The sequence below is a fragment of the Rhinoraja longicauda genome, chromosome 5 (genome assembly GCF_053455715.1).
Source record: "Rhinoraja longicauda isolate Sanriku21f chromosome 5, sRhiLon1.1, whole genome shotgun sequence".
Lineage (NCBI taxonomy): Eukaryota > Metazoa > Chordata > Chondrichthyes > Rajiformes > Arhynchobatidae > Rhinoraja > Rhinoraja longicauda.
The window spans coordinates 17,200,972-17,220,348 of NC_135957.1; the positions used below are offsets into that span (position 1 = coordinate 17,200,972).

Genomic DNA, 19,377 nt, shown 5'->3' on the forward strand with positions numbered 1-19,377 from the left:
TTATTTTCTCTTTTTAAAAAAACTTATCAGAAATAAAACTCAACAGTGTTAAATTTGCAAATATCAAATGCCGAACGTGGAAAATGCTGCCAAGCTGGCAGCCTGCTGGAGCAAAAGGCAGGTCAAAGGGTTGTTCATGATTCCTTTATCAAAAGGCTGCATGAGAGGCCATCCATTCTTAGACGCTGTCAGATTTCCTTCACAATTCCGTCTTTTCTGTTTACTCAACCAACGAAACATCCTGGGTGAAAACAGCCCTGGGCAGTTCCATTAATATTGGTCATTAGATTGGAAGCTTTTGTGATGTACCAGTAACCTAGCCTCATAATTTCACACAGAAGTTCCTTCAATATCAAATGGCTCCAGTAACACTGATAAACTCAAGATTACAAGATCATTACAAATATACTTCTATTGGCTTAATCCAGTTAATTTATACAGAGAAATCCTGTTACTCATTCCTCCCCATTGTAAAATGTTATTTTTTAAATCTGTAATGTTTTTTAAAATGTAATGTTTATTTGTGCATCCACCAACTCTTGGATCACTCCTTACATCAAGACGAACATGCTGATATCAACGCCAAAGATAACCTCCGAATTACCCTTTATCCAAGATGAAAGGACAAAGTGTCTCTGGTCTTGATTCAAAACTCAAACCATGAACAACAAGTTTACGAGTGTTCTCTGCACTCCTTACTCCATTTAATTAGTATCTCACAGGGTCTGCCAACGAAAGCAAACTTCCACACATCATTCCAAGGAAAGTAATACTGAAACCCTACCTGAGCCATTGAACAACAACCCTGCCTGGTGACTCATGCCTATGACAATGCAAATACACTTCATATATTTAATCGTTCTTAATGAAAAAACACACAAAATTCCACATACATGTCATATCACATCACAACACCCAACACTATTTCTTCAAGTTATGTTAATCAAACAAGATGGATTATTTTTGCACCACTGGCCTCTGATGCAGCAGCCATTGCCACAGCTCACCACAATGTAGGGAACAGCACTGCATTCGTCTCACTCATCACACCATTTTTTCCATTTCAATCTCCCATTCTCGAGCTATAAAATAAGAGTTGGCTGCAAATTGCAGACTTTGGCACCTTATTATGAGTCTGTGTTTGTCCAACCACGATCAGGATATTGGATGAGATGATGGAGAGACAGAAGTTTATCAAAATAATCGACCTTTCCGATCGGATGTACCTGAGAAAAGATAACACAGATCTGCCTATTAGTTGGGTTGGTGCAGGGAAAGCATTAAACACAGATCTCTCAAGTTAATCATCTCAAGAGTAAAACTGATCTAGGCTCGATTTTTGGAGGTAATAATTTGTATTTAACTCAATTTGCATAATGTAAATGAGGCCAAAGAACACCAAAAGAGATGCAAGTAAACAACAGTTTCAAAGGAGCAAGGCTTAAGTAATAACAATTATTATTCATGCTATTTTTTACATGAAGCTAATTGGAGTGCAAAATAATAAACTATTTAACAGTAAGTGATGCATTATAACTCCATCTGGCAAAACCATGTTTTACTTATCTAATTGACTTCACTTGGTTTCCGCTTAATTATCCTAAACAAAGAACATTATTACATAATTTGCCACACAACCAATTACAGAGAAGGTTTCAGCACCTTCAGGTTAGCTTCAGCAGAACATTGGGAAGAAGAGTTTAATAAACATTTGGCTCGTGAGCACGGAAACTCCATAATATAGTCAGTGAGAGAACCTAGACTTTAGTGTGCTGAAAACCTGATTATGTCAGTCCCTGGATAACAGCGATGATGAGAATAACCGCTTCAGTCCTCTAAAAATACTTCTGTGCAATTCCTGTCAAACCGTTGAAGACTTGCATCCTTGAAACATGCAATAATTAAGACCGTATGTAAATAACTTTACACTGAAGTTAGCTAGGGTTGCTGCAGGTTTTAGTTGCTGACAGGCCAACAATGGAATAAGCTTTCAATCAACGGTACACACCTCCACAACACAGCGTAGACCACTGCAAGAGTAATGAGGGCTATACAGGAGAGACCACAGCCTACGATTAGCGTGACCGAAGGCATATCAGCGTTGTCCATGTTCTGTGGAAAATAACCAGAAATACTTCAACAAAACTTGCCCTCATTGCAGTAAACATTTTGTTATACAATATGATTTCTTGAATATTATTGGAATGAAGCTAAAACCCATGCTATTTTTTTTTAATAAGCGATGAGGCATGAATTTAAACTACGGGGGATAAAAATATTTGTGGTTTCTTCAAAAAATATTACACAAGGGGATTGTGGAATATTTCACAATATCCCTCACTTTGTGATCCATAACTGTAATATAATTGGGGCTTTATCAGATATAAAGTGAAGAAAGATTACAGGGAAAATAAGAAAAGAAAGCATTAAGTAAGCTAAAGCTGCAGCTCATAAGATGATTTGTATCCTAAAGTCATCCTGCATCTTCCTCACATAGAAGAAATCAAATTTCTTCACCAGGCTTCAAATTCAATTCCTGCAAATTTTTAAGTCAGTAACTTATTTTTATTTTTATTGAGTTTTGCTTAATTTCGTTTGCAGATGGAAACTCAATTTTAATGGATGATAACATAAAACATTTGTGGAAGCTGAAACATTTAGGTTCATTCTACAGCTGCATACACATTGCTAGCAATCACTTCAGACCTATTTTCACAATAACATGCCAATGCAGTCGAGTGTCAGGACTAGAACCTGTGGTTTAAAGATGTTACCATAATCTATTCATATGACATTTTGTAGACAGGAAAGTCATTATTTCTGCACAGACAGGACAAACACCAGTTAATTACTCTGCTCCGTCAGTACACCATTGGTATTGAAATGCAAGATGGACACTTTTCAACTGCAAAGTACAGCTGTGGGGAACACCAATTTCCTGTGTTTGCACAATAATACATTTACATAGTGCCTTTACTGCAGTAAAAGACCCAACATAGGAGCATTTCGGTCAGAATTAGGTCACAGCTACTAAGATATTATGGAGAGAAGCCATTCAAAGCAGAAGGAGGAAGAAAGGTTAGCAGAATTAGTGTGATGTGATCTGAAATAGATCATTACTTTTTTTTCCAATCTGTTAGAAAAGTAACTTCCGAAAGCTAGCTGTTAGCCTTTGAAACATTTAAATGTAACTGCAATTTTATCTACAGGTTGCAAATGCCAAAAAGCACTGCGAAAAAAACCTTTCCTTAACCTGGCCATGTATTTGTGTTTAATGAATAATGTAGCTCCAAAATGTACTCGATGGAAGCAATAGAGAAGGCAGTAAGCATTTATCCAATGAAATTTGAGGATGACTTCTCATATATTAAGCAAGTGTTTTTGGAACACGGGCAAGTAATTGGATATGCAGCCAGACAATTTATTCTCCAATGTTTTGCTCACAAAGATCTGATCCACACAGGATGTATTCCCTTCTCTCAGTAGGCTGTGGCAAACGCTGGGTGTTTCATACTGATACGTCTTACTTTCGTTCTCATGTTTTTTGTTTATAACTCACCTCTCAATGGTGCGCTCATCCTCAAAGCATAAGTCTTTATGTGCATGTGGCGAGTACATTGCCATCTTTATCACTGATGTATGTTTTTCAATGTACCATGCCTGAAGGTTGAAATGGGATCAGTCCTTTCAGCAATGCATGATACCACTTCACCTCTCCTAGGGTGAGCACAGATTTTTCACATGCAATACCATTTGTGATATTAATGATTCTTTATCTGTTATCCAAGAGGAAATATAAAGAATTCATAATGAAGCATCAAGAAAGAAAATTGAAAGAAAATGTAGGGCTGTCAATCGCCACGGGTATGCTGATAAACAGGAGCCTGGTCTGCATTCCAAAAGGAGGAGCAATTAGTTACAGATGATAAAAAATATTTGGAGGCAAGAAGCAAATCTCGGCTCCTCCATTGGTTCAACTTATAGGCAATGCATGAATATAATATGAAATTAAAAATTGAGAATGCTGGAAATACACAGCTGGGCAGACAGTACCTGCAGTGGCAGAAATTAACATTTTAAGTTGAAGGCCCAACATCAGAATCAGGAAATGTTATAAAGTGAACACGTTTTAAGTTGTAGAGAAGGGGGAAGAATGGAGGGATTAAAGGGAATACCTGTAATTGGATAGAGACCAAGGGAGACTGAATGACAAAAGTGGTTCTGGTGTCAACTGAGGGCAGTGAAGACTTGTTAATTATAATTGATATGACTAGAAGAGATGTAAATAGAAATATGAATGAGAAGAGGGAGAGATTTTTAAAAAAGTGCTGGGATTGTGAGACACAAAGTACAGTTGCTAGAAAGCTGAATGAAAAGGAAATGCTCAAAATAATTGACTGGTCAGGCAGCATGGTGCAGACAGAAAACAAAACAAAGTTAATGTGACATTTTGATGATCTTTCATCAGAATTTGTCAGTCAGGAGATGGGATGCCTCAACATGAGCTGATGAGGGGCTTTGTTGAAATGGATAAAAAGCCAAATTCGGCAGGTCAGAGTGCGATGTGTTCAATAACTAATTTCCATTTATATTCTCACCGGACAGATCAGCCATGATTAACATGCCTTTCCCATACTCTCTCAGCCACCATCGCTGCTACTTGCTTCATCCAGTCTATTTTCATTTCCACTCGGTCACAGAACTTTCCTGTATTCTCTCTACCCCTCTCTCTTCTCTGCAAATTAAACCATATTTGATCTCTAATTCCTCCAGGTTTTAAAAGGTCAAATCTATCTCTCTCTCTTCAGTACTACCAAGCTTGCCAAGTACTCCCAACATCATCTACTTTATTTCTTATTTCAAGTTTTGTTTGTCGTTCAACATTAGCAGCTGGGCAAGTTAACAATATTAGGATTGTTACCTTTGAAATGTTCAGAGTACCATTTATAGGCTTTGGGGCTAAGCAATGAAGAAGTCAAAACTAAACAAAAATGCATGGAAACATGTTCAAACTTTATTCACAGATAGTAATTGGATGCTATAGTGTGGCGACTCAACTGTAAGTTCCTCGGGGACATTTGCTGATTTATTTTTCACATAATTAGAAAGAAAGCTGTGTTGCTGGCCAGGAAGCACGATGCTTGGTTCTTGCTCTTCTCCAGACAGATTTAATTGCCACACAGTGGATGCCACGTTTTACAGATATGATATCCCATCTTTCTTACTGGCACTTGCATCCAGAATCATCAAGGCTCAGACTAATTCAGCTCATTTAAAGATCAATGACATTGTAGCATAAGTAGATTATCTGTGCAACATGTTCTCCAAATCCTTTTTTTTTTAAACATGAAAATCTCTATCCAAAAGCTTCTCCAACCACGCACCAATCCAAACCATTAATTCAACTGAAGCAACCTTCTGTTGCATTTGTTTTGGGTGGAATGGGTCTGGCGGTAGTGCTGGTGGACAAATGGGCCAACAGAAGCAACTGGAAACAAAGTTATTTTTTGCCCTTTTAACACAATCTGATGATTTTTTGGTTAAAAAAAACCTCTTCACTCAGATCTGTGTTCTCTATTTATGTACTTTCAAGACATTGCAAAAATATACTTTGCCCGTTGTTGTTTTTCACATGAGTTGCAGCTGAAATGAATGAATGTTTTGTAATTCGGGTGAATCTTGCTCGTTTCCAATGCTGTTCCATAATTACGTTTGTTTTGCACCAAAGATAAGGAGGGCACAAATAAGAGCAATGAAACACAGGTTTGGTCCATAGAACTGGCCCTCAAAACTTTGTACTAATTTATCAGGGATGCTTTGCACATCCATTATTCAGACCTGTGATTCCAGATTGCTGCTGTCACGATGCAACATCAAAAGGTGCAATTTATAAAAAAGTAACAGCATCAGAAATTCCAATAGTCAATTAAAAATTGCAAATAAATGTTCAGTGCTATCAAAATTACAAATATCTCCTTTGATGTAACAATTCACCTCAAGGCACTTCGCAGGAGCATTATCAGACAAATTTCAACACCAAACCACGAAAGGAGTAATTCGGAAAGATGGCAAATAGTAGGTGGGGATATTTAAAGGAGCATCTAACAGGGAAGGTTTGGCAAGGAACAGGAGCTGAAAGGCCCCACGTCGAGGAGCTGGAAACTGGAAGTGTCCTGTGCTAATTCTGCTACCACCATTATCTATTGTGCAAGTGATGGCTCCCACTGATTGTCGCTGGAAGCTTGCGCCCTTTTCAGGACGGACGATGACAGTGATGTAACATTTGAATGATGGACACGAAAGAAGAAGGAGCTGAAAGCATTCATAGTTTAAGGCATGTCCACCACGGAGGAGTAAAACTTAAAAGAGACAGGGTCACATAGCAGATATCACAGAGAGTTTTGGGAGTGGGGCAGATCAAAGAACTAGGTAGGAGTTGAAAACAAGATGGGAATTTTTTAATCAAATTGCACAGCTGGGAGACAAAGTAGATTATCCAATGATGCGAGCTAGGACATGGGAGCAGGATTATGGATGATATGAAGATTACCTGGGATGCCACTCAGGAGATGGTTAAAGTGATCAGGCTTGTACTTGCAGTGGCCGAATAGCCAAGGACACTCTCAGACCACATCTATCTATCTATATATATATATATATATATATATATATATATATATATATATATATATATATATATATATATATGTATATTACTAAAACTCTCATCTTGTATATTCGTCAGTTTGTGTATACCCGAAATACAGCCAAAACGGTATATGATAGCGCAACAATTTTAGGCCCACCTTACTCACCATTGGCCTGCGGTTCAAATGGTTGTTATACTTTCAAAGATATTCACTTTTTAAACTTTAAAATATCACTATTTAAACTTTAATAAATTTGATTGGCTCTACCCCCCCCCCCCCCCACGTGGGTCCGGCGCATCCTGATTGGCTCCTGCTGCTTCCCCCCATGTGGGGTCGATTGATTGACTCCGACCTCCCGCTCGTTGCCCGATTGGTCACTGTTCCGGGTCCCACGTGGGGGGGGGGGAGTGCCGCCGCCGCTGCAAAGCAACGACCGTCGCCATGGAGCTGCCACTACAGGAGAGGTTTGCACCCAACAGGTCCATGGGTCGCGATGGCCGCCCGGGGCCGTGGTGAATGGCTCCCTCTCCTCTTTCCTCTCCCCCCCTAGGAGGAGACTCCCCTGCCGGCAACGGGTCCATGGGTCGTCAGTTGGCGATTATACCAAGCTATGAATAATCTGGATCTGCTTTAGATAGCTAGCATGGACAGGGATGGCAGTTGCAAGTTGGAAGTTAGGGGACAAAGTTACTAACAGGGACCAAAGACAATGCTTCATTGTTTCCAATTTACAGTTGGAGGGATTCTCTGTTTATGCAGTACTGGAAATTGGACAGGTCATCTGACCATTTGGAGACAACGTTGTGGTTAAACAAAATGGTGACGAGGTTGAATTCGGAGAAATAGCATGCATTTGAAACCAATTGTGTTTGCCGGTGATGTTATAGTGCAGCATGCAGATGAGAGGTGGTCGAGATCCAGGACAGATCGGCAGGGCCACCTGGAATAATAGCACAGGAAGAGACTCCATGCATGGCATCTCTTTCTAGGACGACCACAAGAATAGAACTTTGCGTGCAGTCCCACCAAACTGGTTGAGGGTGGATAATCATTGTAGCAAGACTGTGCGATCAAGCAGGCCAAGAACTTCAGATAGGTTGAAAAAGACATGGAAAGAAGCTTAGAATGTGTCTTGGAGGATATAATAGGGTTTATTTATTCTGGTCAAAACAATTGTGGTGTATTTCTCCTAAATATCATCTTGTTTTGTGAATGTAGAATTAAAAAAAATCACAACTCAACTAAATACAGCAAACTTAATACGACACTTCCCATTAAAATATATTAGGTATATAGCACAAAATAATGGACAATGGGGAATTATATAATTATTACTATCTAACTGCAGTGTTCATAAAACCAGAGGATGATATTCATGGTTTATGTTACCACTTGAACCTCTTATTTGGGCTACAGCAGTGAATTCTACTCCCTGTTGTCCATTACTCAGTACAATATTTTGAGAGGTATAAGGAGATAAGGTCCCTTCTCTTCAAGAAATTCAGGTAATGCTGTTTAAATGCTTGAAGACAGCTCCTGGAATCTCATTATCAGCAAAGCCCCTGAGATCTGGCACCACTTGTCACTGAAACAGATTTTTACTTTGTGAGGTAGTGTAGAACAAGAGATAGTGAGTCAGCCTGACTCAATTGAAAGCAATGGAAATTTAAGACCAAAATTAGAGGAGATGCATTTGGGCAAGCAGCTTATCATCTCCATTACACTCCCTTGCACATAGTCAGGGTATTGGGTGCTATGGATATTGTGATAGTGTGGTTCACTATGTTATTCTGCTGTTTCTAGGTACTGTGCTTCTTACATTGCTTCTAACCATTGGTACAACTAAAACAGATGAACTGTAAGTGTTTACATTCCAATAAAATGGTTGAGTCAATAATAAGCATCACTATTGCCCACATTGCTAATTATTTTCCTCTCTAAAACAGTCTCTAATTAAATCTATTCAAAACATCATAAGAAATAGAACCAGGAAACAATCTGGCCTCTCGGGCAATATTCTGAGCTGTGAGGGTTATATCCAATGTTATGATCACAATTTATCCTTCAATCAACACAGTGTTATCTGGTCTTTATTATCTTGGCTGGGACTTCCCTGTGAAATGCCAAATGCTTTGCATGGAACAACTAGCAATTTCCTACATAAGCATCAGGAAGCTTGAAATAACCATAAAAGCCTGCAGGAAAGTCGAGGCCCTGAATCCTGAAAACTGCAAATGTTGGAAATCGGAAGTAAAAACTGAAAATGCTAGAAAAACTCAACAGGTCAGACAGCATCTGTGGAAAAGGAAACCTAGTTAACATTTTCAGGTCAATGACCTGATGAAAGGTCTGTGATTTGCAATGTTAACTCTTTTCTCAGTCTGAGCGTTTTCAGCATTTTCTAATTTCAATCCTGAACGTCTAGACTAGTGCTCGCTGGAACTGTGCCAGACTGTGTTCATGGATTTCATGGTCGAGGTCCCAACATTCAACATTGATGCTGGATTTAGTTCAGAGATGCCGCATGAAAACAAACACTTCGGCCCACCAAGTCCACACCAACCATCGATCACCCATTTACACTGGTTCTATGTTATCTCACTTTAGTACCCACTTCCTACACACTGGGTGCAATTTGTAGAGGCCAACTAACTGACAAACCCCGCTCACCTTTGGGATGTGGGAGGAAGCCTGAGCACGCGAAGGAAACCTACACGATCACAAGGAGAAGGTGCACATTTTACACAGACGGATCCCAAGGTCAGAATTGAACCTCGGTGTCTGGTGATGCAAGGCAGCAGCTCTACCAGCTGCAGTACTGTACCCTCCACAACTGGAGTACCAGAGGACTTTTTAAAGAAACAATCCGAGGACAGATTGTTCCCTGTTTAAATTCAAAAGTTGAAAGACAGTGCCTTCAGAAATGCAACACTGAAGAAGGGTCCCGACCAGAAATGTCACCCATTCCTTCTCTCCAGAGATGCTGCCTGTCCCGCTGAGTTACTCCAACCTTTTTCCCCATCAGAACTGCCCCCTCCATCGACTCCTTTAAGTCCAGGCTCAAAACCTATTTCTACTCCCTAGCGTTTGAGGCTCATTGAGGAGGCGCTGTGAACTGTTTTGTATGTGCTGTTATGTTTGTGTGCTACTGTATGTTTCATTTTTTTCCTTAGTACCTAATCAGATGTACAGCACTTTGGTCAACGTGGGTTGTTTTTAAATGTGCTATACAAATAAAATTGACTTGACTTGACTTGACTTTTGTGTCTATCTTCCATTTAACCAGCATCTGCAGTTCCTTCTTACACATTTACTCTCAACCCTATGCTGAGTGACATGAAAATGTTGCTTTTGAAGGTAATTACCAATGTATCAATGTATTTTTCAAATTTTGAATTCAACAAAGACTTTATTTAGCATTGACAGAATTGTGGGAACAGACGCAGATTCTTGTATGTGAATATATAGTTTATGTTTCTGAGTAAAATGGGTAAAGTATGTGAGTGCAATAAAATTAACTTTTTTTACTTCACTAGAGAGGAACTGCTGTGAGGAAGAAAGGCAAGTTCAGATTCAAGATTATCTTATTGTCATATACACCAGGGTGCAATGAAATTCCTTGTTCACATAATGCTCACAGTATGCACAGTGTACACAATCTTAAATACAACAATATTTAGAATGACAATGGGAAAACAGCATACGGTCTAAGATTGTAATGAAAAAGAATACTGTAGTAAAATAACACAAATCTAGGCAATTTAGTTGAAAATTGGGATTACCAAAGTTTGTTTTTCAATTTAAAAATATATAACGTCCAATCATTTGTAATAATTTGGACAATTCTTTTATTGTTTTGTTTTCCACAGTTTTTGAACATCAAGTAACATTCTCAGTTATTTTCACTGTACCTCGCCCAATAAAATACCATTGAACCATTGAGTTTATGCCAGCGGGCTAAGCCAAAGTTTATGTCTCTACCAGGTTTGAAAGCACTTAATAGTTTTAGTTTATGGTTGGAGCTTGCCCTGCTCAGTCGCATGAGAACACATTCATCCAGAGGCCCAGTGCTGAACATGGCCTTCAGATTTGTATTTATTTTTTTACTATTTATTGTTATTTATACCAAAATGCATTGAAATTCCTTGCTCACGTGAAGCTCAGTGAACAATAAATACAACATGTACAACAATAAAAACAATGACCAATGCAAAACAGTGCAAGGATTGTAATGTAATATGATGTAGAACAAAAAAATAAAGAAATAACCGAATGAGGTAGAGTGAAGAGTGAGTATGTGGCAAGGGGTGTCCTGGAAGGGGATGTGAAAGAAATGACTGGTTCAGGAATCTGACAGCAATGGGAAAGAAGTTGTTCTTATGTCTGGAGGTCCAAACTTTCAAACTATTATATCTTCTCCCAAAAAGGTAGAAGAGAAAAAAGGGAAGAGTCAGACTGGCAGGCATCCTTGATGATACCTCCAGCCTTCCTGTGTAACATGTTGTGTAGGAGTGGATGGAAGTGACGAGCCTGTGATGGACAAGGCTGTGTTCACCCCTCTCTGCACATTCAGGTGGTCAAGAGCAGAGACAGGCTGAGATGTGTCCTATTAATCGCTCTCAATAGCACAACTGTAGATGTTCAGGAAAACCCTAGTGGCCATGCCAAATCTTCTCAGATGCCTAACAAAATAAAAATTACTGAAATGCTTTCTTCATTAACTCATCAGTGTGAAGGGACCTGGTTAGGTTGTGCCGATATGGATGTCAAGAAACTTGAAGTTGATGACCATCTTTACAGCAGCTGCACTGTGCGACAGGGTTGTGTTTACCAGCATCCCCAACTCCCCAACTCCCCCACCCAGTTTCTTCAGGTTACCAACCAACTCTTTCACCTTGTGCAAAAAACAAAGTGCCAAAAGAACTCTGTGGATCAGGCAGCATCTTTGGAGAAATGGGGAGATAATGTTTCAACTGGTACCCTTCTTAACAATGATGTGGAGCAGTAGAATGAAGACACAGAAACTGCAGGAAACTCTTGTATTTCTGACTTCATAGGCTAAGTTGTTGATCCGAAACCATGACACAAGGTTCTCCATCTCTTTTCTGAACTCCACCTCATCATCATTGTTGGTCCGGCCAACCACAGTGACATTGCCGATTAACTTAAAGATCGAGTTGGTGCTGTACTTGGCCACAAAGTGATGAATGTACAGGGAGCAGAGCAAGGGATTGAGCACCCAACCTCGCAGAACACCACTGTTGAAGATTGTGCTGGTGGAAATGTTAAGATCATTTATAACCAATTGAGATCCGGCGGTCAGGAAATTCTGCAGCCAGTTGCAGGTGGAGACCACAAGGCAAGGTCCCGAAAGTTTAGAAAAACAAACTCAAAGTGCTGGAGTCAGTCAGCGGGTTTCTCTAGAAGTTTAGAAGTGAAGTTATTCGGCGTTATAGCACTGAAGGCCGCGCTGAACGATTAGCATCCTGACATCGATGCTCTTATTGTCTAATGATCCAAAGCAGAACATAGTGCAAGCACAGTGCAAATTCCAACATGTTGGAACGCGAGACGCTGCAGAGAGTGGAGGACTCTGTCTAGTCTTCCATGGGCACAGCCCTCCCCTCCATGAATCGCATCCACATGATGTGCATGCACAAGAAAGTGCCATCTGTCATCAAGGATCTTCTCATTGGTAGCATGAAGCAGGAGGCATCTTCTCATTGGTAGCATGAAGCCATCTTCTCATTGATACATAGATACATTGATACATAGACAATGGGTGCCAGAGTAGGCCATTCGGCCCTTCGAGCCAGCACCGCCATTCAATGTGATCATGGCTGATCATCCCCAATCAGTACCCCATTCCTGCCTTCTCCCCATACCCCTTGATTCCACTAGCCCTAAGTGCTCTATCTAACTCTCTTTTGAATGCATCCAGTGAATCGATCTCCTCTGCCTTCTGAGGCAGAGAATTCCACAAATTCACAACCATCTGGGTGAAAAAGTTTTTCCTCATCTCAGTTCTAAATGGCCTACCCCTTATTCTTAAACTGTGGCCCCTGGTTCTGGTCTCCCCCAACATCGGGAACATGTTTCCTGCATCTAGTGTGCCCAAACCCTTAATAATTTTGAATGTTTCTATAAGATCCCCTCTCATCCTTCTAAATTCCAGTGAATACAACCCCAGTCGCTCCATTCTTTAATCTTATGATAGTCCCGCCATCCCGGGAATTAACCTTGTGAACCTACGCTACACTCCCTCAATTGGTAGCATGAAGCAGGAGGCAAACCAGCCTGAATCAATCTACACAACCCTCATCCTACTTGAACAGAATAATACGGTCCGCTTCTTGCATTACCATGGACCTGTTCCTTTTTATTGTGTTCTGTGCCAATGACTTGTTTTTGCAGTCTTTTTCTTCTTTGCTGTCTTGTATAATTTATGGATATTTATGTTTTGTGTGTTTTCAGTCTACATGCCTGCAATGTTGCTGCATTGAAAATATTGCTTGCAGTAGTATTGCAGGGAAGCATTTTCAATGTAATTGTACATCACTGTACTAGTGCATACAACAATAAACTCGGAAGGAGGGAAGAAGACTTACTTTTCCTTGATGCAAATTACAAATCTGAAGAAGGGTCTCGACCCGAAACGTCACCCATTCCTTCTCTCCCGAGATGCTGCCTGACCTGCTGAGTTACTCCAGCATTTTGTGAATAAATCGATTTGTACCAGCATCTGCAGTTATTTTCTTATATTCCAAGGGGTTTTGATTGTCCAGATGACTGAGACATACTTTGGACATTGCCAAAGCACTTCATATGATCAATGTTACAGTTACTGGGCAGTGACAACTTTGCAGACTCCCTCATTGAGGAAGCCACCGCTGGAAAACCTGCGGAAGGCAAACTGACTACCAATGACCTCATAGCTACATGGGTGAATATTAACTGCTGTTTCCAACACCACTGTGACGGCTGTGAAAGGTGCCATATAAATTTTTATCACGAGGTGACAGATTGTGAATGTTCCAGCACTGAGGAAACCGATGCATTTGAGCAATTTTTGGTTCCATGATTAACTAACTGCCAAGGATGGAGAGTTGAAGAGGGGATAAACCTACAAAAAATATAAGCTAGAAATAATTATTTCTGGTCCTAGTTGATCGGAACTCCATAATGAGAGTGATTAGAGTCTGCCATGGGTACGCAGCCTCTGAAAATCTAGAGGAATTAGCAGAGGTCAGATCCTCACACAAATAATCCTCGCCATGTGTGGAGACACTAGGCTGAATTGCTTAATGTTAAACACTGAAACTTAGAAAGCCTTTGCTTCATCTCGTCCTGCAGAGTTAGCTCTGGGTTATTACTCCAAATGAAGCCAATGCTGACTCTCATAAATACCTCAGAAAAAAGATGTGCTGGTAAGTGGAGCCAGAACACTTAGAAATTATAAAGGAGGTTTGAAGGACATTAATCTTAGGTAACTCTAATATATCCCGAGATAGATGGTGGAATGTGCACAGCTATCTAAATGATGTGAAAGAGACCTTAGGAAATTTCAAAAACACTGTCCTCACTCCGTTGCAGGAAGTTCAGAAGTCATTGCATAAGGATTACTCAAACATGTTCAGCCTTGATATTTTAATTTATCTAGACAAAAATATCCTGAGGTAATTGTGCTTAAACAGCAAAGATACAAGAAAGTGTCTATATCTGCTACATATTACATTATTCTACATATTGATTCATACACTCACCCCATCCTTGCGTACAGAAGACCCCTGGTGATTCCTTGGCCCAGATTTTGCTGCAATTTACCAGCAGTTCTAGTGTAAGCATTTTGTTTTAGCATAAATGCTGGCAGGTTATGGGACTCCTGCGCAAGAGAAGATGTCTCGAATTTACTGGCCAGACATTTTTAGTTTTTATTTTAGAGATACAGTGCAGAAACAGGCCCTTCTGCCCACTGGGTTCACACCGACCAGCAATCCCTGCACATTAACACTATCCTATTTAAACCAAGCCAATTAACCTACACACATGTACGTCTTTGGAGTGTGGTAGGAAAACGACGATCTTGGAGAACGTACAAACTCCATATAGACAGCACCCATAGTTGCGATCGAACCTGCGTCTCTGGTGCTGCTGGTCACTGTAAGGCAGCAACTATACCGCTGTGCCACTGTGCCGCCACCTTAGCTGTCGGCTATTTCTTGACTCATTTGAAAGGGAACCATTGGGCTTATGGGGAATGAGCTGCTGGAGGAAGTTGAAGCAGAAACTATAACAACATTTTAAGAGCAGACACGGTGGCGTAGCGGAAGAGTTGCTGCCTTACAGTGCTTGCAGCACTGGAGACCCGGGTTCGATCCTGACTACGGGTGCTGTCTGTACAGAGTTTGTACGTTCTCCCCATGATCTGCATGGGTTTTCTCCGAGACCTTCGGTTTCCTCCCACACTCCAAAGGCGTACAGGTGTGTAGGTAAATTGGCTTGGTATAAATGTAAAAATTGTCCCTAGTGTGTGTAGGATAGTGTTAATATGTGGGGATCGCTGGTTGGCACGGACTCGGTGGGCTGAAGGGCCTGTTTCCACGCTGTAGCTCTGAACTAAACTAATTTAAAAGATATTTGGACAGGTACGTGGACAGGAAATGTTTAGAGTGATGTGGCCAAACACAGGCAGAGCCTGTGTGGAACCACGAGGCTGAATTGCAGATGGGCACCTTGGTTGGTGTGGGAAAGCTGGGCCGAAGGGGCCTTTTTCTGTGCTCTATGACTCTGACTTCATGGAAGAATAAATTATGTTTTTCTCAATGTTCTTATCTATGTCAGTATTTATGTTGCTTTTATTGATAACTAATTTTACACATTTAATTCTTGTCAAATGTTTCTGAATGCCTTTGACAAACGGGAAAGCTGGTCTACCAATGTCCACTCCTTGTGTCCTTCAAGACACTGCTGCCATTCAGAGTCTCCCCACTTGGTTCCAGTGGGATCTGATCTGAAGTCGTAAGTTTGAGGGAATGGGACATGTAATTGGTAAGTAAAGACATTGAGCCACTCACTAAAAACAGGACATTACATGAGCTGTAGGTTATCTCCCTTAACTTTGTGAACATTATAGCCATATTTTTGGGGCATTAAATGTGAGAACAGACAGATTATTTTTATCTTCTGTTATCTTGGACCAGTGTTGTGTGTGACTAGGAGGATGCTATGAATGAATTATTCTGAAAGCACAGTCTCTAGCTGAATATTTATCATCATAACAGCAAAGTTGTGAGAAAATAGCAGTCGATGACCGAGGCAATGGAACATCATTCACCCTCTCGAATATCGTGGCACTCTTTTTTATACAATTGCAGTTTAACATCTGGTCTAAAAATGACACTTCCAACAATGAAGCACTTACTCAGTTCAGCACTGAACCATTCAGTCAAATTAGTCGTTCAAGTCAGGGTTGAATGTCAAAACTCCTGACTGAGAAATGCCATTTCCACTCACCGACGTTAAACCAACATTTGTCAATTTTGCTCCAATATGCATTATTGATGTACATCAACGAGCTGGTGTGAGATTGGCAGGGAAATGGAGGTCCCTAAACTCTGTACGAGTGGTTAAAGGAGATGAGACACAGCAAAAAAAAAATTTTGAACTGCAGATTCCAGAAATTTGACATAAAATCAGAAAGGTCTCAGACCTGAAATTTCTCATTCCACAGATTCTGCCCAACTTGCTACGTGCTTCCAGTATTTTATATGAGGCATGTCAAGCCTGATGTATTGGTGATCTAAACGAAAATGGCCTTGTGCTTTTACAATAAATGGCAACAAATGCTGGGACCATTTAGTTTCCCCAATCCAATTATAAACTGGTAGTTTGATTCCAATTTTGGAACATTTTGGAAATTTGTATTGAAGATATATAAAGACAAGTTAGCACATAATGGGAGCTGCTTCCCACTAAACATTTATTACAGTGGGTGTTCAATGTGGCAAAGACTCTAGATAAAGAATGCGAAAACTTGTATAACTACTTATCGTTTGCTGTGTGAAACTCTTAAATCAACTGCTGGGTTATGCTTTAAAATGTTTTTACCATTGTTTGAAAGCTAACCACTTTCACCCAGTTGCCACCAACAATAATGTGATGGATGATCAGTCCCTGTGTTTTTGGCAAGTGTTTTTACGGATGGAGTGCATACCATGATTCTTGAGAACTCCCTGTGGTTTTACTAAATTACGTCCTGTATTTTTTCCCCATCGGTCAGAAGCAACTGAAGAAACCACAGTTTAATACTTTTGTAAATCCATCGATGGTCTTCTCTGTACTTTCTCTGCCACTGCATGCTGCTCCTCATTCTGCACGTGACCCCTGCACCCTGGCCAAGCATCCTTAAGTTTAATTGGTCCCCACTTCAACTGGTAAGGTGCTCAGCTCTTGAATTTGCTCAGGAAACCTCTCCCATTCTCCATCTCCTAACCCTTTATCAATGACTTTAGACTTTAGATATGCAGCGTAGAAACAGGCACTTCGACTCACAGAGTCCTTGCCGACCAGCAACTATCACTATCCAATTTACAAGGGACAATTTACAAGTTTTTTTGCCAAAGCCAATTAACCTACAAACCTGCACGTCTTTGGAATGACAAAGGTTCATGATCAACCAAGACGAGATCAACCACATGCCTGCAAGCTTTAGGTCACCCACCCTAACACTTTCTTTTGTGACAGCTGTCAGATAGCCAGCTGTATGAAATGCCTAGGAATGATTAAACAAGCAATAAAAAAGGTATTGTTGTTAATACTATCTATAAAGTAGAACAATAGGACAGTAGTCTTTCAGCACTGCACTGGATCATTGTCAGATCAGTTATCCAAACTTTTGTTTTCACTGATCAATGTCAAGCTGTCTGTGGCAACAGATTGCTAGAATTCCAGTTTACAATTTGCCCACTATTGTGACACCTTCACAACAACTGGATTTTTGCAGACTTAACATTCACAAACCAAACTAGCAAATATGGTGCATCGAGATCTAAGAATTCTGGCTCTCACCGGTCAAAATACAATGCTAAAGTTCTGGAGTGGGGCTGGATGCTACAACCTCCATTGGTCAGGTTGACCGAGCTTGCATTCCCCAAGATTGACATTCCTTTGATACCATACAAGGATAAAGGAAATCAGGACATTTCCTTCCTCCAATGGAGTTTTTAACTCCACTTGCACAAGTGTCTATGCCAATCTGAACATTTCATACTGATTATGGAGTGCTCCACATTGATTTTGTAAGAACCTAACAGGAATGTAGACATGAAAGAAAGACAGAAATCTCTAGCTTTTTATCCTAGCAATGCATTATTTAAGTTGTAATCTGCAAACAGTACAGCAATAGAAACAGACATTAAAGCCATTTATAAATGCATTAGTGATCAGACCTGATCCCTGGAACGCATGCACAGCACTTGGAAGATTCGGGAAGGACGCCATTATGCTAGAAAGCGTGGTCGCAGGGAAGGCCTGATGGAAATGTCTGTGTATGTGACCCCTCCCTCCCCACCCAGCATCCTTCTGGCCAAAATACAGTCATTGGAGAACAAGATAGAAGACTCAAGAGCGTGACTGCTGTATCAGAGAGATGTGAGAGGCTGTAGAGTGCTCTGTTTCACAGAAACATGGCTCACACCCACCTCTCCGGACATGGGGCTCCATCCATCGTATGGGCCGGATGGCGATATCAGGAAAAGGAAGAGGGAATGCCATTTGCTTCGTGGAAAACTCATCATGGTGCTTGAACATGACAGCCTTGTCCCCAATATGACAACTGTGCAGAAGCTGCCGCTATCCGATGGTTCTGATGGCGAAACTGTGTAGCATAAGTGGCAATGACGCATCACTGCCAGATGAGCTCAATGCCTTCTAAGAACACATTGTAAGGGAGAACAATGGCACACCTACACAAACACCCACAGCCCCTGACGATGCTGTGATCTCGGTCTCTGAGGCCAATGTCAGAGTATCCTTCAAGAGGGTGAATCCACGCAAAGTATCCGGCCCTGACAGCGTACGTGACCAAGTGCTAAAGTCTCATGTAGACCAACAGGCTGGAGTATTAAAAAAAAAAACGTCTTCTCACTTATGTGGTCCGATGTTCACATCTCCTTCAAACGGGCATCAATTGTGCTGCTACCCAAGAAAATGGCAGCCTGCCTCAATGACTACCGTCTGGTAACATTTACGTCCAAAAAAAGGAACCTTATCTCTTTATACCTCAAGAGGTCGGTTATGGCTTGAATTAACCTCTGCCTCAATTTATTATCATCACGAGATCATCAGCAGATGCTATCTCACTGGCTCTCCACTCTGCTCTGGAAGATCGGAGAACAGGAACACATAGAGCAGATTGCTTTTTATGGACCACAGCTCGGCACATAACACTTTGTACATCCCTTTGTAACTGGAGCCTTCACTTCCTCATTGCCAGACCTGAATAAGTGCAGATCGATAACAATACCTCCTCCTCACTGACCATCAATACAGGAGCACCTCAGATCGGTGTGCTTAGTTCCCTGCTCTACTCTCTTTACACCCATGACTATGTGCTAAGCACAGCTCCAAAGCCATCTACACTATGGCTGAATCACAGGTTGTGATGAATCAACATACATGAGAGATAGAACACTAGGTTGAGTGGTGCTGTAACAACAAACACTTGCTC

General features: G+C 40.8%; 1 protein-coding gene across 11 annotated transcripts in view; it reads right to left on the reverse strand.

Annotated features, from left to right (window-relative positions):
* The window catches only part of adgrb3 (adhesion G protein-coupled receptor B3), a 590,910-nt gene that overhangs the window by 99,140 nt on the left and 472,393 nt on the right, over positions 1-19,377 (reverse strand). For all 11 annotated transcript variants that reach the window (XM_078398997.1, XM_078398996.1, XM_078399002.1 and 8 more), the window contains 2 exons: positions 2,009-2,112; positions 1,124-1,226 (listed from right to left, as the gene is read on the reverse strand). In XM_078398997.1, the coding sequence (XP_078255123.1) occupies positions 1,124-1,226; positions 2,009-2,112 (207 nt within the window). The remainder of the gene's footprint in view (positions 1-1,123; positions 1,227-2,008; positions 2,113-19,377) is intronic.